At 36.9% G+C, this 22,667-nt stretch overlaps 1 protein-coding gene across 4 annotated transcripts in view; it reads left to right on the top strand.

Moving 5' to 3' along the window:
- WASHC3 (WASH complex subunit 3) overlaps positions 1 to 22,667 on the top strand; it is a 58,647-nt gene that overhangs the window by 18,402 nt on the left and 17,578 nt on the right. For all 4 annotated transcript variants that reach the window (NM_001080313.2, XM_015471125.3, XM_005206681.5 and 1 more), the window contains 1 exon segment: positions 17,718 to 17,782. In NM_001080313.2, the coding sequence (NP_001073782.1) occupies positions 17,718 to 17,782 (65 nt within the window).

Here is a 22,667-nt window from a genome sequence, read left to right as displayed (position 1 = left end):
ACTTCACTCTGTATAACAGGCTCCAGTTTCATCCACCTCATTAGAACTGATTCAAATGCATTCTTTTTAATAGTTGAGTAATATTCCATTGTGTATATGTACCACAGCTTTCTTATCCATTCATCTGCCGATGGACATCTAGGTTGCTTCCATGTCCTGGCTATTGTAAACAACACTGTGATGAACATTGGGGTACACATGTCTCTTTCAATTCTGGTTTCCTTGGTGTGTATGCCCAGCAGTGGGATTGCTGGGTTGTATGGCAGTTCTATTTCCAGTTTTTTAAGGAATCTCCCCACTGTTCTTCATACTGGCTGTTCTAGTTTGCATTCCCACCAACAGTGTAAGAGGGTTCCCTTTTCTCTGCACCCTCTCCAGCATTTATTGTTTGTAGCCTTTTTGATTGCAGCCATTCTGACCAGAGTGAGATGATAGCTCATTGTGGTTTTGATTTGCATTTCTCTGATAATGAGTGATGTTGAGCATCTTTTCATGTGTTTGTTAACCATCTCTATGTCTTCTTTGGAGAAATGTCTGTTTAGTTCTTTGGCCCATTTTTTAATTGGGTTGTTTATTTTTCTGGAATTGAGCTGCATGAGCTGCTTGTATAATTTTGAGATTAATTCTTTGTCAGTTGCTTCATTTGCTATTATTTTCTCCCATTCTGAAGACTGTCTTTACACCTTGCTTATAGTTTCCTTCATTGTGCAAAAGATTTTAAGTTTAATTAGGTCCCATTTGTTTATTTTTGTTTTTATTTCCATTACTGTGGGAGGTGGGTCATAGAGAATCCTGCTGTGATTTATGTCGGAGGGTGTCTTGCCTATGTTTTCCTCAAGGAGTTTTATAGTTTCTGGTCTTATGTTTAGATCTTTAATCCATTTTGAGTTTATTTTTGTGTATGGTGTTAGAAAGTGTTCTCATTTCATTCTTTTACAAGTGGTTGACCAGTTTTCCCAGCACCACTTGTTGAAGAGATTGTCTTATCTCCATTGTACATAAGCAGTGTCTTATACCTGTAATCCCACATATACTGTTTCTCATCTTTTTCCAAAATCTTAATGCTTACTAGGCCCTCAACCCTCTTGTAATCTTTGCTTTTCCTTCCTTCCTGAATTATTACTTAGAACCATGCCATTCTCTCTCAGAAGACAGTGAGTGTGTTTCTCAAGCTCTTTAAGCTTCTCCATTTGTATAGAAGTTTGAATTTGCTGACTTCCAATGTAGTGATCACTTGGAAGACACAGAAAATCCTATAACTTACAAACACAAACTTAAAAAAAAAAAAAATTCAGGCTTTCTGGGTATCAGGATGACTACAGTCTTTTCTGGCTTTCTTTGTAAGCTACCCTGGAAACTTCCTCTTCCCGTGTCCTAGATGTCTCCTGGAGTGTGCTGCTTTTATATTAATATTGGCCTTGCTTCTCTTGTCACGTCCCTGTAAATCCACTTTAGAGATGCAGTAATTAAAACTACTTAATTAATATAAACTGCTTTAAACAGAAGCCAACAGAGTCTTTGAAAAATCACAAGTACCAATGCACAGGGAAATAAACAGTACCTTGCTTTTTAGTCTCATTTGTTTTTTCTTTCACCCCTGGATTACTGCCTTCTGTGAGATACAAGAATGACTACAGTTCCAGGAACCAGTTACCTCTGAGACCATTCACGTGCCTCCGAGGACACCCAGATCTTTACGCTGTACTTCCGGATGCATCACGCTATACTTTCTTAGCTTTGTCACGCAATCGCACGTGACCATATTCTGACCATATTGCCTCTTAAGATCTCAGTCCCTTCATTCATAAAACGATATCTAAAGTTCTTTCTAGATTTTTGACCCATTAATTGATCTCCAAATTGGATCTCATTATTAAAGAATGTTCCTAGAACACCTGCTGGCTTTTTCTGATTTTTTTTTTCCTTTTAAAGGAAGTTTTGCACAAGGTTTTTCAGTGAGTAATATTGTTGTGTTCCAAATGTGGCACATAATTGATTCTGATTTAACGTTTGTTGTCATAATAGTGCAGTGCAAGTCTTTACTAAATTACATATTGCATTTATAACTTAACTGGAATTGTGTGCCTAGATCACTTTTCCAACAATTCCCCCCTTTTTTTACTGGCAGAGCTTGGTGAATACTTTGCCAGTAATAAATTGTTCATTGGGAAAATCCGACTTCCACATTAAGAAGCTAATGACTTGTATTTTTTGAAAACATATTTGCCAAAACAGTCTCTTCGGACACTTAGTGTTTTTTTTGTTGTTTTTTTTTAACCTCTGTTTTCTTTGGCTGGCTTTAAATGTGAATTGAATAATCTCCTTGGTTCTGGTGGTTCTGATGTATCTGTTGCCAGCCTGGATGTTGGCCTGGGGAAATGTGACTTCCATTACCTAAGGAAAGCATCTCCAACTGATTCTTAAAATGTGCATCAAGAAATTATACACCTTGGACCTGGGGAAACTAATCAAGCATAAAGTAGAATGCTTTTTAGGTAAGGCATAGGTTTTTAAGAGTGGCTCAGGGCTTTAAAACCTCATTTGTGATATGACCTCCATGTGACTTCCTATGGTGTAGAGAGTTCCAGGATAGGTTTCTCATCACTGATTAACAATATAGTCAAAAGGAGAAGCTGCTGGTTCATATGTAGTCAAAGGTATGGAAAGCAGTATTGCAGATGTAGTTTTAACAACTCTATATCACTTTAAAAAAATTTCTAATTCTGTAGGTATTTTAATATGTGTTTTGTTTCCTTTATAATAGCTAAAGTTTACTGATCAGTATCAAGGTCAATATTTTTTCATTACAAAAAGGTTTAGGGGCAGACAGTTTTCTCCAGTGTTTTAGTATCACACTGTTCATTGAAGGTAAAAGCTGGCATGGACAGTGACTGATTACCCACACATATGAATGTAGATAAAGAAAAGATAAAAGTGAACATATTTGTCTGTTTAATTGTGTAATTTAGCCAACTTTGAAAATGGAAAAGGGAAAATATTTTTCCTTCCCAGTTTCATTTCCATTTGACTGTAACTTTCTTCCCATTTGAAATAAAGAAGCAAAGCTTAGCAGAATGATAAACCGCATGAGTAGTTACTTTGAGTTGACATAAGTAGAACTCAGGGCTTTCTAGGTGGCGCAATGGTAAAGAATCCACCTGCCATTGAAGGAGACGGTTCGATCCCTGGGTCAGGAAGATCTCCTGGAGAAGGAAATGGCACCCCACTCCAGTATTCTTGCCTGGGAAATCACACGGACAGAGGAGCCGGATGGACTATAGTCCATGGGGTCTGTAGGCAAAGATTTGGACACAACTGAGCACTGAGCATGCACAATGGAACTCAGTGACCACAGTCATCCTGTTTCCTCTACATTCTGTCTTTCATCAAACCTAAGAAAGATTGGATAAAGACTTTTCCTAAGCTAATGTGACAATTAGCTGCCAATGGAGAGCCCCTGAGGTAACAACCCATCCTTTGCCATGGCCTGAGTAATTAGAAAACCTAGAACAGGTACTTTTTATTGTATTTGGCAAAGAAAAAAAAAAGCGCTACTGAAATTACTTATTCTCAGATAAAGTCAGTGAACCAGCCTCTAAGGAAACCACATGTAAAGAATTATCATGCCAGGTTTCCAGATTACGATTTTTCAATATTTTGGCTGTTTTTTGAATCCTTCCCAAGTTGTCTTGAAATTGAAAGTTTGGAAGGTCAGAACCAGTCTTGCCATGTACACATTTAAAGTTAAGCAATTTTGCTTTTATGATGTATTTGCTCTTATGTTTATTCCTTGCTATTTTATTTTTCTTACATGTTTTTGTTAGAGCAGTAAACAACAGTATTGCTAAATTCAGGTTTGAAATTTCTTGCTTTTCCTTATGTATCTGTTTTCCTGATTTCTTGTTTTCCTTAGAACACTGAAGGGAATGCATGTAGTGGGCAGAGACTACTAAGTTGAATGGTTGTCAGTATCCATTTGGTGATTCACCTGCCTTGGTGCTTATCTGTTCCTCATATAATCTTCACTAATACCACTTTTGCCCATAACCATACAGCTCAGAATGTTAATGCTTGCATATTTTTTCATTATAGCTATCCTTGTGTAGCCTTCAGTTGCCATGAAAGTATTGATTTCAATAATTTGTTTATGGGAACTAGTTGTTTAACCATAACTATTTTTATTTATGGTGTTTATAATCTCTAGAAATATATACATGTTTTGAACTGTATACTTCAGGAGGGTTTAGAATTCTTAGTCATATTTGATGAATGGTCACACACCAACAAGTTGATCTACACAGATGTCTATCTCCTGTAGAGTTGTAGAGGGTTATTTGGCTGCTGTATGAATTCTTTGTTTTTTAGTAATGTATCAGATAATTTGAATTAGTGTAAATAAAAACTTTTTAAAGGAGGAATAAGTGCCACATAAGAGAATTGGGAACACACAATAATCCTCTTTTAAAAATAATTCATAAGGTAATAAATTTAGGGTGCTAAATTTGTCAAATCAGTTTTTTTTTAACAGTAGATATGAAAAGATTATATTTCTGTAAGAATTTATTCTCCACATCATATTTTGTATCTTCAGTCTCATAAGTAAAATAATTCAGGTAATGTGTGGGACAGCTTATCTGAAACAGTTCTTTCAGATTTAATTCCTTGTTTCAGTTTATTTATTTTGCTAAGCACCAATAAACTTTTCTTCATCTGCGTTACATTCATTATAACACCAGAATAGTACACAAAAGAAAGAAAAAGAAGTAGAAGTAAGCAATCTAATACAGGGGAGAGAATTTTTAGAGAATAAGCTTAGTTCAGTTCAGTTCAGTCGCTCAGTCGTATCCGACTCTTTGCGACCCCATGAATCATAGTACGCCAGGCCTCCCTGTCCATCACCATCTCCCGGAGTTCACTCAAACTCATGTCCATCGAGTCGGTGATGCCATCCAGCCATCTCATCCTCTGTCGTCCCCTTTTCCTCCTGCCCCCAATCCCTCCCAGCATCAGAGTCTTTTCCATTGAGTCAGCTCTTCGCATGAGGTGGCCAAAGTACTGGAATTTCAGCTTTAGCATCATTCCTTCCAAAGAACACCCAGGGCTGATCTCCTTCAGAATGGACTGGTTGGATCTCCTTGCAGTCCAAGGGCCTCTCAAGAGTCTTCTCCAACACCACAGTTCAAAAGCATCAATTCTTCAGCACTCAGCTTTCTTCACGGTCCAACTCTCGCATCCATACATGAGCACTGGAAAAACCATAGCCTTGACTAAACGGACCTTCTGCTTTTCAATATGCTCTCTAGGTTGGTCATAACTTTTCTTCCAAGGAATAAGGGTCTTTTAATTTCATGGCTGCAGAGGATAAGCTTAAGGTAGTTTTAAATTTAGTAGGAATTTCCTTTAAAAAGTTTTTTAGGGATTTTTTTAAGTGATGTATAAATGGGAAATAATAAAGACCAGGGGATTTAGCAGAAAAATATTTTTATCTTTTGACTTCATATCTTTCATTCCAACTAATGTAAACAACTCCTTAACTCTTACGATAGAAGTTGTAACAGAAAGAACAGTACACCACTATTAAAGTTCATAAGGAAGCTTTTGAAGATTTACTAAGAATGACAGTTTTTATATTTGCTGAAATGTGTGGTATGGTTCTTTTACTCTGAAACCAACTATAATTTGGGTATTTTTTAGTTACCCAGCTGATTTCCCCATCTGTGTTTTTTCCTGCTGACCACCTATGACAGAAGTAAGGGCCCTCACATAAAAGTTTTACAGATTGGTAAGGAGGAAATAATAGTAATGTAAATTAAGTAGTTGCTTACTCTTTTTAGAAATTTTGTGATTTTCACCTTAATTATAAAGAAGTTGTCTAAGATGTGTAAATTAATGGGAGAAAAAGTAAAGACCAGAGAAGCAAACGAGCTTTAATAACTAAATGGGCTCACCTCAGGTAGGATAAAGTGTCATAGAGGTTTTAGAGACCATCAACTTGAGGAAAGCATTTTTTTTTTAAAGTTTATTTACTGGCTGTGTTGGGTCTTTGTCATCCTGTATGGGATCTTTATTTGCGACATGTGGGATCTAGTTCCCTGACCAGGGATCAAACCTAGGCCCACTGCACTGGGAAATGGAGTCTGAGCCACTGGACCACCAGGAAAGTCCCAGGAAGGCACTTTTAGTACCACACTCTAACAAGGATCTCAGCATAAGCATTCACAAGGAGGTGGTCAGTCCTAGTATAGAAGATAATTTGTCTTGAATTGATAACATCATTTGTGAATTAATTTTTTGGTAAGTATTATGCTACAATTTGGAGAAAATGCTAATATTAACTATGTTTTAAAGGGAAATAAAGTAGATTTTAAAATACTGAATTTTATTGGGGAAAAAAATGAAAGTTATCTTTACCTGAAGATATCTACCTCTTTTGTATACTTAATACTGAAGTTTTTTAAAAAAAATTCCAGATGTACCTATATTTTACCAAAGTTTTTCATAAGACAGCATCCTAACTTCTCTCTTCTTGTTCTTTTTCTAGCCCAAGTTCATGAATGACTTTCATTCAGTTGGTTGGTTAGACCATGTGCTTGATGACCAATTGATTCAGTCCCTTTCATTGTGGTTCTGAACCCACATAGAATGCCTCATCTTTGTCATCTTTCTTTGAATGCATCACTAGGAGCACTGAATGAAAGACTCCTGAAACACTAATTCAAACACATTACCACTATGAGACTATTCGGAAGTAAATATTCTGTGATTTTGATCAGTAGAATATCCTTATAATTAACTACTAAGAATTCTGGTATGTGTATAGCTTTTATTACCATATTTGCAGGTATTTCATTGAGTCCTTTTTAATAGGCATATATAATAATGTTTTCAAAAACTGAACAGGAGTCCATCTGAATTTATTACACTTTTAAGCAACAAATTCCAAAATGATTTGCTATAGAAGTTCTTTTGACGTTTTTAATTGCTTGAAAGCAAAAGTATAATTAAATTTAGAAAATGCTATTAATACATATTTCAGAGAACAAATATCACTTGAGTGAAATTAGGGATTGTAGTGTAGCTGACGTTTATAATGGAGTTATAGCATTAATTGACCTAACAAAGCAAGACTTCAAATTATAGATATTACCATTGCATTGTAATGAAGGGGGGAAATGAGTCTTCCACAGAGTACTGTGAAATCAACAATTACTTGAGTACAAAGAAAACAGCATGTGCTTTTTTGGTCATTACACCTAATAGTTACCATATTACAGGAGTATCCTGGGGGAAGATCAACACATGAGGAAATCGATACAGCTGTATTGTGAATTATCTCATGATAATATATCCCTCAGTTTTTGAAATAATTTCTTTAAGGGTTTTTCTTGATAGGCATTTAGGTTAACTTTAGTTCACATTTCTAAAAGCTATAGATGGAACTGCTAACGTATTTATTTTATGAATGAAGTAATAATAACTGCTTGGGCCTTGGTCATCATGGCTGGTGTCATTTTTGTCCATTTTATCGTGTGATTTGTTCTTACATCTTTAAAGATAGCTGATGGGCAGTCAGTGGGAAACACTTTCTCACTGGGATAATAATCACTTGAGATAATCACTGAAAAAGAAATTACTCTTTAGCTCCATAGAAACCACTGTATTTAGTGCTAGTCAAGATTTGTAAAGAAGGAAATGTCAACCCACTCCAGTGTTCTTGCGTGGAGAATCCCAGGGACGGGGGAGCCTGGTGGGCTGCCGTCTATGGGGTCGCACGAGTCTGACACTACTGAAGTGACTTAGCAGCTTAGCAAGATTTTTGAGCCTCTTCTTTGACCACATTTTTAGGTTCAAATTAATGATCCTTGGTGGCAGCAGTATGAGAGTTAATATCAGCATCATAGCATTTTCTAAATCTGTACGTCATTAGAAATGAAGCTTGCTTTTTTTTAGATAGCCATCATCCATTTTACAGTGATTAAGATAAGAGATTTATTTAAATAAATTTTATATCCCTTCATGGAAAGCTTTCACAAGGAGATAATTGAGCATGTAATTGTTTTTATGTTATTTGTTCAGTAAACATTTATTATCTATTATATAGACTACTTCACCTAAAATTTATATTCTAAATGTAATACCTTATATTGCATATAATGGAATAGATATTTTAAATACAGCACTATTGAAAATCAGAAGGCAAAGGAATGGTTGAATCCATTTACCTAAATTAAAATTTAAGTAAACACAGCCTGATTGGAGGACTGGCTGCTTTTTTCTAACCCATAGCATTTTTTCAATTCCTACTCACTCCCTCTTCCTTCCCATAACAAAAAGTACCATCTACCTATCAACTCCATAGATCCTTATTGTTTACCTAAATAAGAGATAACATATTTTCCATCTTTCATAACTGAATTGTGATACAAGCTCATAAACTGAGAGGAAAAAACTTGAAAATATGTATATTATTATTTTTAAAAAGGAAAATCATTTATTTCTGTTAGATTGAGTAAGAGGGTTATTTTTTTCCCCTCCCTCTTCTAATCATAAACTGTAGGAGAATTTCAACAGGATTTATAAAGGAATTTAGTATCTTGGTTTTCATTAACATAATAATAAATAGATGTAAATACTGGCAGTCCTATAATCCTCCCAACAGTTTTTGTGATATAAGAAAGTAGTGTTTAACTATTAGTATTGCCATCATAATTTCATTAGTGTGGCTTTTTTACACACTTTCTCCAGTGACGCAAATACAGACATGAGTTTTTGGAACATCAGGCTTATGGCTGCCTTCTCTCTTCTTCATTACTTATGTTGGACAAACTATCATTATCACTTGCCAAAAATAATCCCACAGTTTAGTAGACTTCAGTTTTGAGGTCTCTCATGTCCTCCTTAGACCACCAGTAGCTTTGTCTTTTGGAGATCAGAAATTGGACGCTTCTTTTTGATGTCTAACAAGCCAGACTGTTTCTTAACCTCCAAGGAAGAATATAGCAAAACAACATTTTCTAAGCAACATCTCTGGAAACATAGCAGCAAATCTCTTTGAAATAGATTGTTTGGAACATAGGCCAAATTATTTTTGTATTGTGCTTTAATCAGATTTGTGTTAAGGTAATGATAATAGAAAAGTCTTTAATATAGGGTAAGATGTATGTATTTTTCTTTATATTCATATACAGAAATGACTAAAGATGCACCAAATTTTGATAATAGCTATATTCTCATGATGTAACCAGTTTTAAGAAACTAAGGATAAAATACAGAGCTTACAGATTCAGGCTTCTCTTATTCTTATACTATAACCATTTCCAGGAAACTAATGTTAAAATAGGAAGCTTTTCTAGTTTTACCAACTTCTCTGTTCCCCATTTCTCCCTTTCCACCCACTACCTCCCCTCTCCAATCCCGTAACACACTTACTCTGCTGTATTTTAGGAAACTTTTTTTTCAATCCTCATTTCTCCTCCCTTCTGTTTTCTCGGCTTTATAACTTATTTATATAACCTTTCCAATGATATCCTGTGGATTATGCTAAATTATAATAAATAAATCATGTAGTTGAGTTTCAAAGACCTTATACCATCAAACCATAGTTAATAAAAACTGAAAGTTTTTTTAAAGTATGACCTTAACTCTGCTCTTTTCCCATTTCTCCCTAGCAATTCAGTGTTTTTTATGCAGTGTTTCAAACTCCTAACTTTCCCTGTTATACAAAAGAGTTGAGTGGCATTTAAATTATCAAGTAAAAATTTCCAAACTTGTATTTCAAGTGATCAGCTTTCTCCTCTACTGTTAAATAATTTTTATTAAAAAGTTATTATTAAGTACATTTTATTTCAAAATCTTTCAAGTCTTAGCTCCAGGTAATATATTTTTAAAGTCATGCAAGTTTTAATCTTGAGCATACTTTATTCCAAATGTTAGAGTCTGTTCACACTGGATGCCCTAAAGCAAGTAATTGCCTTTTTTCTCCCTATCTTTCATTTATCCTTAAACCTCATAAGCTAGCAAAAGATCCAAACTTTTGTCTTCTATCTCCTTTGTCTTCTAAACCTACCATATTTCACTTTGCAGAATACCTTAAAAGATTGCCCCATGGAACAGTATTGTTTTGAGAAGTATGATTTTGAAGAGAATTCTACAATGATGCTATTTATTTTCATCCATCTAGTATTTAGGATGCATTAAAGTATCTGTTGCTATCAGAGTCTTAATAGATTAGACATAACAAATTTATAATATAAAATGTAGCAGTTATGAAGGTGAATATGTAGATGGGCCGGTAAATGGCAGCCTTGCCTCTTCCACAAGAGAGTCTTCCTGGTAACCTGTGAATCTGAAAGCCTTTGCTTTCCCAGCCTCCTCTAACCTAGCAAGCTGTAGAGACCTCAACTTTTTCTCCTCCATAGCCAAAATAAGAGATTATAGTTGTAGAAGGCATCTCTGACTCTTGCTACAGCTCTCTTTTCTGGGCTTTTTTTCTTTTTAAGTGAGGATTAAATTTTTTAATACATTTTCTGATTTTAAAAATAAAGATTGTAATTAAAAATAATTTGAACTTAATTTGGCAAGATCTGTCCCACTTCTTTCCCATTCTGTTGTTTTCCTCTATTTCTTTGCATTGATCTCTGAGGAAGGCTTTCTTATCTCTCCTTGCTGTTCTTTGGAACTCTGCAATCAAACGGTATATCTTTACTTTTCTCCTTTGCCTTTCGCTTCTTTTCACAGCTATTTGTTAAGGCCTCCTCAGACAACCATTTTGCCTTTTTGCATTTCTTTTTCTTGGGAATGGTCTTGATCACTGCCTCGTATACAGTGTCACAAACCTCTGTCCATAGTTCTTCAGGCACTCTGTCTGTCAGATCTAATCCCTTGAATCTATTTCTCACTTCCACTGTATAATTGTAAGAGATTTGAGTTAGGTCATACCTGAATGATCTAGTGGTTTTCCCTACTTTCTTCAATTTAAGTCTGAATTTGTCAATAAGGAGGTCATGATCTGAGCCACAGTCAGCTCCTGGTCTTGTTTTTGCTGACTGTATAGAGCTTCTCCATCTTTGGCTGCAAAGAATATAATCAATCGGATTTTGGTATTGACCACCTGGTTATGTCCATGTGTAGTCTTCTCTTGTGTTGTTGGAAGACAAAGTTTGCTATGACCAGTGCGTTCTCATGGCAAAACACTACTAGCCTTTGCCCTGCTTCATTCTGTACTTCAAGGCCAAATTTGCCTGTTACTCCAGGTATTTCTTGACTTTCTACTTTTGCATTCCAGTCAACTATAATGAAAAGACAAGAGGTCTCTTCAAGAAAATTGGAGATACCAAGGGAACATTTCATGCAAAGATGGGCTCAATAAAGGACAGAAATGGTATGGACCTAATAGAAACAAAAGATATTAAGAAGAGGTGGCAAGAATACACAGAAGAATTATACAAAAAAGATCTTCATGACCCAGATAACCACAATGGTGTGATCACTCACCTAGAACCAGATATCCTGGAATGTGAAGTCAAGTGGGCCTTAGGAATCATCATTACAAACAAAGATAGTGGAGGTGATGGAATTCCAGTTGAGCTATTTCAAATCCTGAAAGATGATGCTGTGAAAGTGCTGCACTCAATATGCCAACAAATTTGGAAAACTCAGCAATGGCCACAGGACTGGAAAAGGTCAGTTTTCATTCCAACCCCAAAGAAAGGCAATGCCAAAGAATGCTCAAACTACCACACAATTGCACTCATCTCACATGCTAGTAAAGTAATGCTCAAAATTCTCCAAGCCAGGCTTCAGCAATGCATGAACTGTGAACTTCCAGATGTTCACGCTGGTTTTAGAAAAGGCAGAGGAACCAGAGATCAAATTGCCAACATCCATTGGATCATCGAAAAAGCAAAAGAGAGTTCCACAAAAACATCTACTTCTGCTTTATTTATTACACCAAAATCTTTGACTGTGTGGATCAGAACAAACTTGAAAATTCTTAAAAGAGATGGGAATACCAGACCACATGATCTGCCTCTTGAGAAATTTGTATGCAGGTCAGGAAGTACCAGTTAGAACTGGACATGGAACAACAGACTGGTTCCAAATTGGGAAAGGAGTTCGTCAAGGCTGTATATTGTCACCCTGCTTATTTAACTTATATGCAGAGTACATCATGAGAAATGCTGGACTGGATGAAGTACAAGCTGGAATCAAGATTGCTGGGAGAAATATCAATAACCTCAGATATGCAGATGACACCACACTTATGGCAGATAGGGAAGAAGAACTGAAGAGCCTCTTGATGAAAGTGAAAGAGGAGAGTGAAAAAGTTGGCTTGAAACTCAGCATTTAGAAAACTAAGATCATGGCATCTGGTCCATCACTTCATGGCAACTAGATGGGGAAACAATGGAAACAGTGACAGACTTTTATTTTGCGGGAGCTCCAAAATCACAACAGATGGTGACTGCAGCCTTGAAATTAAGACACTTGCTTCTTGGAAGAAAAGTTATGACCAACCGAGACAGCATATTAAAAAGCAGAGACATTACTTTGCCAACAAAGGTCTGTCTCGTCAAAGCTGTGGTTTTTCCACTAGTCATGTATGGATGTGAGAGTTGGACTATAAAGAAAGCTGAGTGCCAAAGGATTGATGCTTTTAAACTGTGGTGTTGGAGAAGACTCTTGAGAGTCCCTTGGACTGCAAGAAGATCCAACCAGCCCATCCTAAAGGAAATCAGTCCTGAATATTCATTGGAAGGACTGATGCTAAAGCTGAAACTCCAATACTTTGGCCACCTCATGGGAAGAACTGACTCATTTGAAAAGACCCTGATGGTGGGGAAGATTTGAGGCAGGAGGAGAAGGGGATGACAGAGGATGGGATGGTTGGATGGCATCACCGACTCAATGGACATGAGTTAAAGTAGACTCCAGGAGTTGGTGACAGAAGGGGAAGCCTGCCTTGCTGCAGTCCATGGGGTTGCAAAGAGTCAGACATGACTGAGCGACTAAACTGAACTGTACCACTTTGGTGACAGGTATATGGTTATTAACTTTGAAATCTCTGCATATAAATTTATGATCCATTTTTGTCAGAGTCCAGCCACAGCAGGATCTAAAGGTACCCTCAGAATGGATGGCGTCAGCGAATGAATGACAGGGGAAGGCCAAGCTTTGGTGAGCGAGACCCGTAACTTTATTTTTAAAAGGAGCTTTTATACCCTGACAGAGGATGAGATGGCTGGATGGCATCACTGACTCGATGGACATGAGTCTGAGTGAACTCCGGGAGTTGGTGATGGACAGGGAGGCCTGGCGTGCTGTGATTCATGGGGTCGCAAAGAGTCGGACACGACTGAGCAACTGAACTGAACTGAACTGATACCCTGACTTGTACATAGAGGGAAATGAAAGATGCAAGGTGATTCAGAGTCAGCCCAAACACTCCAGCAGTTTTGTCCTTATTGAAACCAGGATTTTTTTTTTTTGTATTGCCTTTTTATAAACAAGGGTCTTATGCTATGTACATTATCTTCTGACCTGGAGGCCTGTTGACATTTTATGAACCTTTTTTGATAAAGGTTGATCAACCAGAAAACTTGTTTTCCCTTGAAGTGTTTTTTCTTTATATTTCTAATCTGTGTCAGCCTCAGAAAGTACTAAACAGTTACATTTTCACGGAGCAAAGGTGCAGTGGGTCACAACAAAGAAAGAACTTATTAGCTCAAAGGTCTGATGTGGTTAATAGCAAGGCTACTACTTGTTTTTCTTACATTTCAACTACATTAACTAATGCACTCCCAGGTGCACAATGGATAAGGGATATGGGAACTTGGCTGCAAGCATTGGCCCAATAATAAAGCCCTTTACCAGTACTATTTTAATAGTTTTTCACCCCTTAAAGGACTCTATGCTCATTAGGACTTTTAGAATGTTTAGGCTTCCCGTGCCTTTCATGGTTGGGAAGTTGTGAACAATCATGTGCGTTAGTTATAAGAGTAAAAGAAAACCTGTCAAGCAAGCTAGAATGCCAACAGAGGGGTTAAAATAAAAATATTCCTTTCATGCCCAGGAGACTTATCAATTTAGAGCCCTAAGTTGATTTTCTCTAAAAAAAAGGTGGTCAGAGATAGCCCCCTGCTAATATCAAAAGAGTGATTGAAAGACATAATACAGTAAATAGTAGAGAGACAGATTTTGGTTTCGGGGTAGATGCTCGAGCAGGTCTAGGGAATCCCTCGAGTCCTAATCTGCCTTTGCCTGTCAGGTCTTCTCCGCATGACCTTTGTCATGGGTGGGATCTCCCGTGGTGGCTCCTGACACATTTTACTCTCATATTTTTATATATACTTGCCTGGATCTCAATACATATTTATTGGGTGAAATGTAAAATAAAATCAGCCTTCTGGAGAGAAATACCTATATTTGTTCTTTAAAATATTTTTGAAACAAGTTTATGTATAATAGATTATTTGAAGATTTATATATATTTCTAAGTCTTTGTGTTTTGTTTGTTTTTAATAAATTCCTGTCCCCTCTTTAAGACTCACCTCAGCGAATTTTTTGCTGGTTCTCACTCAGTCTTCCTTTCCTTGGATCTCACCTTGCCCATTGTGCAGATCTCTGTTACCAATTTTATGACTGTACTGTGATCATCTTTTTAACACATCTATTAGACTATACTCTCTGATGGCAGGGGCTGATTATGTCTTTATTTTCTCATCATAAAGCACTGCGCTGCCATTGTGGTGTTAAACACTGAGGTGTGGGATTGTGATAGTAGAATTCTACTGCTAACCCCAGTAAATTTATTTTCACCCTGTAAGATCCCTGAGACCAGAAAACATACAAGGAAAAACTACAGAAGAAAGCAGGGGAGCCTTATCTAGGTTAGTGCCCAGAAATTTCCGGGTAAGGCTCTGTGAAATTGGACTGGAATTTCTGCCTCTTCTATACGTTAGGTTCAAAACTGAATGTCACAACCGACTAGTGACAAGGGAGGGCCAAAGAGAAGAGCACACAACACCATAGAGAGGTGATTGAGATTTTCCCATGTGGACCCTGGCTCAGCTTAGCCTTTCTGCCATGTGGGATGAAGCAATATGAGGGAGAAGGGTCCCACCATATGTACAACCTTTTAAAGCTTGGTGACCTTAATTACTTTTGAAGGTGATACAATCCAGGTCCTAAAATTTAACACATCAGATTAGTGTTTCCTCATCTTTTGGGAAAGCAGAGGAGTTGACAAAGAGACTTGATTGCATCTGCTCCCCGTAGAGCTGTATAAGTGAGCTTTCAATAAATGTTTATATCAAATCAGTCCCCTTTTCAAGTAAATTTATATTTATTTCTGACATATCCTCTTCTGTTTTGATGTTCTTATCCTGAACTTTGAAATTCACATGTTCTCAATATTTTTGTGACTTACACACTTCTAGGATTATCATTACATTGTGTTTGTATTGGTATCGAGACAATATATAATGTAATCCCAGAAGAGTTCTTGAATTCTGTTTGACCTTTGTGCGTAATGTGTCCAAGTGAAATTGGACCGTTTGCTTATGAAAGGAACATTGACATAGCTATACTTAGGAGGAGAAGGCCCTGAAATCTTGATTTGAAAAGACATTTATTCATATTGTTAAGTGTTCATGGCACCATCCCGGCCAAGGCCTTAATCATTTGACTTATCAGTGTTTTCTTTTTTTTGGTGATATAAGAAGAGTGAGAATATGATATCTGGCTTCTATCCAGCAGATCAGTAATGGATAAATTAAAATGATTTAATTTGGGCTTATGTGGTATTGGATAGCACTGATTCCATTAAGTCATTTAAAATATATACCTTATTAGATTATTCAAGTGCTATGCACATATTACTATAAAAGCAAAATAAGAGTTATTTAAAATAATGAACCATATAGAAGGAGGCCTTTTTTCTGGCTTCTGTATTTTTCCAGTTTTATTGAGAAATAATTGACATGCCTCACAATATAAATTTAAGATGTATGATGTTTTGGTTCACTTTTGTCATGAAATGATTACAATGCTAGGTTTAGTTAATATCCAGAACCTCATATAGCTGCAATATAAAGAAAAGAAAAAAGTTCACTTGTAATGAGAATTCTTAGGATTTACTGTTAGATGGCCCAGACGGTAAAGAATATGCCTGCAGTGCAGGAGACCTGGGTTCAATCCCTGGGTTGGGAAGATCCCCTGGTGAAGGGAATGACTACCCACTACAGTATTCTTGCCTTGAGAATTCAATGGACAGAGGATCCTGGTGGGCTACAGTCCATGGGGTTGCAAAGAGTCAGACACGACTGAGTGACTAACACTTTCATATCATATACAAGTATTATCTGTAGTCATCCTGTTGTATGTTACATCCCTAGTCCATGTTTATTTATAACTCTTACTAGTTTGTACCTTTTGACCATCTTCCTCCAATTTCTCCTGCCCCTCCTGTCTGTCTCTGGAACCACAAGTCTGATCTCTTTGTCTAGGAGTTTGGCTTTTTGTTTTGTGTTTAGATTCCACATATTAGTGAGATCATACAGTATTTGTCTTTCTCTGTCTGATTTATTTCACCTAGCATTATGCTTTCAAAATCCACCCATGTTGTCACAAATAGTAGGATTCTGTTGGTTTTTATGGCTGAATAATATTCCATTGTGTGTATATGTATATACACTCTTTATTCATTCATCCTTCAGTAGACATGTTGATTGTTTCCATGTCTTGGCTATTATAAATGGTGCTGCTGTGAACATGAGGATGCAGACATTGGTTCAAGTTAGTGTTTTGGAGGTTTTTGGATATGCTCTCAGAACTGGAATTGCTGGACCATGTGGTAGTTCTCCTTTTAATTTTTTTGAGAATTATATACGATACTGTTTTCCACAGTGGCTGTACCATTTTACAGTGTCACAAACGGTGCGCAGGGTTTTCTTTTTTCCATATCCACACTAGCATTTGTTATCTTCTGTCTTTTAATCATGGCCATTCTAACAGGCATGAGGTGATATCTCATTGTGATTTTAATTTGCATTTCTCTAGTGGCTAGTGATGTTGAGCATCTTTTCATGTATCTGTTGACCATTGATATATCTTCTTTGGAAAGATGTTTCTTCAAGTTCTTTGCCCATTTTTTGTTTAATTTTTTTTTTTTTTTTTTGCTCTTGAGTTTTATGAATTCTTTATATATTTTAGATACTAACCTCTTATCAGGAATATGATTTACAAATATTTTTCCCACTTCATAGGTTGTCTTTTCACTTTGCTGATGGTTTCTTCTGCTGTGTAGCTTTTTAGTTTGATGTAGTCTCACCTGTTTACTTTTTACATTGTCTCTTAATCTTTAGGTATGATTTCTGTAAAACCATTACTAGACCCATGTCACGGAGCTTTCTGTGTTTTCTTCTGGGAATTTCATGGTTCGGGGTCTTACATTTAAGTCTTTAACCCATTTCAAGTTAGTTTTTATGGGTGGTACAAGATAGTGGTCAAGTTTTATTCTTTTACCTGTGAATATCTAATTTTTCCAGCACCATTTATTGAAGAGACTCTTTTCTCCACTGAGTATTCTTGACTCTCTTGTCCAATATTAGTTGCTTGGGTTTATTTCTGGGCTTTCAGTTCTGTTCCATTGGTTTATTTGTATGTCTTTATGAAGGAGGCATATTTAATAATTGAATTATCTTGTGTTCTTTGTTTAGGGTGTTCCAGTGATGGCAATAAGAAACAAAATGATATCAGAAGGACTAGACCCAGATCTTCTTGAGTAAGTAGTTCTAATGATATAATGATATTACTATCAAGGTGTTGAATTTATCAGTCTTTATAAAAACATTTCAAGCTCTATATATATTTTTCCTGTACATTGTTTTATGGTCAAGGAAACCTCCTCCACAAATAATGTGTCTGCTATGTTTAAAAAGTGAAAAATCTATGCTATACTACTAAAACTAGCCTTAAAACATTTTAGGAGTATTTTCAATAAATTGGTGATGAACCTGTATATGCAAAAGAGATGGAAATTGATGACATTTTTGTTTGACAGCAGTAGTATCCACAAGAAGCATTGTTCCTTTTCTTCCTGTGCTGCATTTTTTCTCTCTCCGTCCCTCCCCATCCTCTTTTTCTTATTTCTAATTTGTTGTTGTTCAGTCACTCAGCAGTTTTTTATGTATGAGACCTTAGTATATAGGAAATTTACTCTACATGACCTAGGTTGAGCCAGATGGGAAAATAAATAGAGTAGTCTATGGTAATGGTTATTATGGAACTAGATATTGTTTGTGTGAGTTTTATAAAAATTTTTTTTGATAAGTTGTGACTCAAAAATTTGACAGTTACGTTTTCCATCCAGGCAAACCTGGCTACACAGCTCATCCTGGATAAGATGTATCTTAATGGATTATTCAGAACTATTCTCTTTTGCAAGTATCTAGACACATGTAAAGAGTCTTTCCAGTTTGGGGGTTTTAGTTCACCCCACTGTATTTAGCTATGTTAGCTCTCCAGGCATTCATACTATACTAGCAGTATACTTTGGAATTCTTGGCCTTGAGCCCTTCAAGAAAATATATGCATTTTTTTCTTTCATATATGCAATCCTTTTCTCATTTTATCTTTCAAAATATGAAATTTAAAAACATATTTTGAAGTCTAGAAGAACAGATTTCCTTCACATATCTCCATTTAGTATATATTTCAGTAGCAAACAGTTCAAGTACAATGGTATGGATTGGTAATTTGAACCAAACATCTCCAGGATATTTGGCATTTGTTCTGGAAATTGTTTCTGACACACTTTAAAAGCAGATGGATTGTGACACATACTTTAATGTGAATTGAGCATATGGGTCCAATCCATTTTGGTACTCATTGGAATATATGTTGTAAATATATCTAACATTGACCATGACCTCTTTTTTGCTTCTGGAAATACACAGTAGAGCATCGGTACTAACAGAGAGCTAAAATGACCTTTTAAATGATGATTTTTCTCTCTAGAGAAAATGTAATAAATGGGAAATTAGCAGCCTTATAAGCATCAGCGTATGCTAGTTCTCCATTCCCTCCACCCGCTCCTGGCTGCATTGCATCCCCTGCCTAGCCTAAAACTCCTTCATAATCCTTTACTTCAACTGGCTACCCACACTAGCAACTTGAAAGTCACCCTTGATTCTGCCCTCCTCCCTTCCCCTCACTATGTCAGTCACTGTGGTTTCCTCATTTTTAATCTCACATCTGACCATATGCCTCCATGCCATTGCTGTTTAGTTCAAGCCTTCATCATTTCTCACCTGATTTATTTTAATTGCTCCATTTTGGTTTTCTATTCTCTTTCAGTCCGTCACTAAAAACTTAAGTGGATGTCTTCATATAGTTCATCTGTTCATACATACAAGTCTTCCTGTGACTCTCTGCTGTCCCTAACATATGCTCTGACATCTTAGAATTGCAAATAAATACATTTATCATCAAGACTCTGGCTTCATTTCTTGCCAATCATCCATGCATCCCTGTCTCTTACAGCTGTAGCAGACTATTTATATAGTTCTCAGACTGTACCATTTTCCTGGTGTCTTTGAAAGTTTGTATTCTTCCCCATGAAACTTCCTTCCCCCATGTTATTGGCCAAGCTGATTTGATATTCTTTAAGATCCCATTTAGGTATCACCTTTTTAAGAAGTTAGTGGATAATTACCAAGGGGAGAACCCCTAGGACCTCCAGTACTTTCTTGATGTATCTCACTTAGCAAGTTTGAGCGCGCGTCATTGTCTGTAAATGTTGAGAAACATTCAGCTGCAAGGTGGTGCCAAGTTTTAGGGTAGAATTCCAGTAACAGTTAACATTGTCTTACAGAAAAGCTGCTCCTCAACCACAGCCTGGAGCCTGAATTCTGACCCATTACCTCATGAGTACATGCCATTGGTCACAAGGGGCACTGGTTGGAGTAGGGTGACTCACTATAACCTATCACCACTACCACTAGAAAACCAGCTGCAACTACATTTAGCTAGATATGATAAGTGGAATCAACCACCTTGTTAAAGAGGACTTCTGTCACTTTAGGAATCATGTTTACATAAAAGTTAAGGAGCCTTGCTTTAAGGGGAAAGTCTGAGATTGAGAAGAAAATGTGCCATCCAAGGAAAGAGTGTGCTTTTATTTAAAATATTAGGTACATATTAAGCCTAAGCCAAGAACTTTCAGTAAAGACGGTTCTTTTCTCTTTTAAAGTATAAACATAAACTTTTTTTTTAGCCCTAGGTAGTGAGACAGACTTACGTAACTGTAGGAAGAAGTAGTCTAAATCTGTTTGCGCTGAACAAAGAGTAAAACTGAGGTTAATATAGGAATAAATACTGATCAGAAAATACACTGTTACTCAATTAGCTTGTGTTTATAACAGTTTGGAAACTAAGAGTATGTAACTTTGAACCAAAACAGTTTACTTGATAAGAGAGAAGAGAGCCTGGCTATTTTCCTACAAAAATTACTATCACTGAATTTTAGAAACTCTATAAAACTGAAGAAAATGCCAGATAATTACCAAATAAATAGTATTTGTTTGCTACTTCTTAGTGATTATTTAATCTTCTTAAAAATCTAAGTTTTTAAAAATGATGATCAGATCAGATCAGATCAGTCGCTCAGTCGTGTCCGACACTTTGCGACCCCATGAATCACAGCACGCCAGGCCTCCCTGTCCATCACGAACTCCCGGAGTTCACTCAGACTCACGTCCATTGAGTCAGTGATGCCATCCAGCAATCTCATCCTCTGTCGTCCCCTTCTCCTCCTGCCCCCAATCCCTCCCAGCATCAGAGTCTTTTCCAGTGAGTCGACTCTTCGCATGAGATGGCCAAAGTACTGGAGTTTCAGCTTTAGCATCATTCCTTCCAAAGAACACCCAGGGCTGATCTCCTTCAGAATGGACTGGTTGGATCTTCTTGCAGTCCAAGGGACTCTCAAGAGTCTTCTCCAACACCACAGTTCAAAAGCATCAATTCTTTGGCGCTCAGCCTTCTTCACAGTCCAACTCTCACATCCATACATGACCACAGGAAAAACCATAGCCCTGACTAGATGAACCTTTGTTGACAAAGTAACGTCTCTGCTTTTGAACATGCTATCTAGGTTGGTCATAACTTTCCTTCCAAGGAGTAAGCGTCTTTTAATTTCATGGCTGCAGTCACCATCCGCAGTGATTTTGGAGCCCAGAAAAATAAAGTCTGACACTGTTTCCACTGTTTCCCCATCTATTTCCCATGAAGTGGTGGGACCGGATGCCATGATCTTCATTTTCTGAATGTTGAGCTTTAAGCCAACTTTTTCACTCTCCACTTTCACTTTCATCAAGAGGCTTTTGAGTTCCTCTTCACTTTCTGCCATAAAGGTGGTGTCATCTGCATATCTGAGGTTATTGATATTTCTCCCGGCAATCTTGATTCCAGCTTGTGTTTCTTCCAGTCCAGCGTTTCTCATGTTGTACTCTGCATATAAGTTAAATAAACAGGGTGACAATATACAGCCTTGATGAACTCCTTTTCCTATTTGGAACCAGTCTGTTGTTCCATGTCCAGATCTAACTGTTGCTTCCTGACCTGCATACAAATTTCTCAAGAGGCAGATCAGGTGGTCTGGTATTCCCATCTCTTTCAGAATTTTCCACAGTTTATTGTGATCCACACAGTCAAAGGCTTTGGCATAGTCAATAAAGCAGAAATAGATGTTTTTCTGGAACTCTCTTTCTTTTTCCATGATCCAGCAGATGTTGTCAATTTGATCTCTGGTTCCTCTGCCTTTTCTAAAACCAGCTTGAACATCAGGAAGTTCACGGTTCACTTATTGCTGAAGCCTGGCTTGGAGAATTTTGAGCATTACTTTACTAGCGTATGAGATGAGTGCAATTATGCGATAGTTTGAGCATTCTTTGGCATTGCCTTTCTTTGGGATTGGAATGAAAACTGACCTTTTCCAGTCCTGTGGCCACTGCTGAGTTTTCCAAATGTGCTGGCATATTGAGTGCAGCACTTTCACAGCATCATCTTTCAGGATTTGAACTAGCTCAACTGGAATTCCATCACCTCTACTAGCTTTGTTCGTAGTGATGCTTTCTAAGGCCCACTTGACTTCACATTCCAGGATGTCTGGCTCTAGGTCAGTGATCACAGGGCTTATATAACCAAGACTTAGTTCTTGGTTCTAGCTTGTAAAAATTAGTTTTTAGCTTGTAAAAATTAGTTTTTAAAAATGCAGTAAATTAAAAAGATGTGAAAGAGTACCTTTGTCACCTTTGTCATCATACACACAAGTTGATGGAAAGGAAAGAAAATAGAAAATTTTCAGGTTGATCTGTTTTAGAAATACAGAGCAGATAAATCATGCCTTATAAATTTTTTCAGTCAATGCCTAGATTCTCTTACCAAGAAAAAGGAAAAATGTTTCTCCCTCTCCTATTCTATGGTTTCATTTATGTCCCATAACTAAGGTTACTATTACTAGTAATTACTGCTTTTACTACTCTAAGATAAATAGTCTAGCCTCTGAACGTGTCTAGCAAGAGATGAAATCCGTGGTGGTTAAGTCTCAGTCTAAGGCAGACTTTAGAAATGGTCTACTTGCTGAGGTCCAGATTCTGCACTGCCCCTTT

The sequence above is a fragment of the Bos taurus genome, chromosome 5, assembly GCF_002263795.3.
Source record: "Bos taurus isolate L1 Dominette 01449 registration number 42190680 breed Hereford chromosome 5, ARS-UCD2.0, whole genome shotgun sequence".
In the NCBI taxonomy this organism is placed as follows: Eukaryota; Metazoa; Chordata; class Mammalia; order Artiodactyla; family Bovidae; genus Bos; species Bos taurus.
Note: the sequence above shows the minus strand (reverse complement) of the source record. Positions and strands in the feature narration are given on the sequence as shown.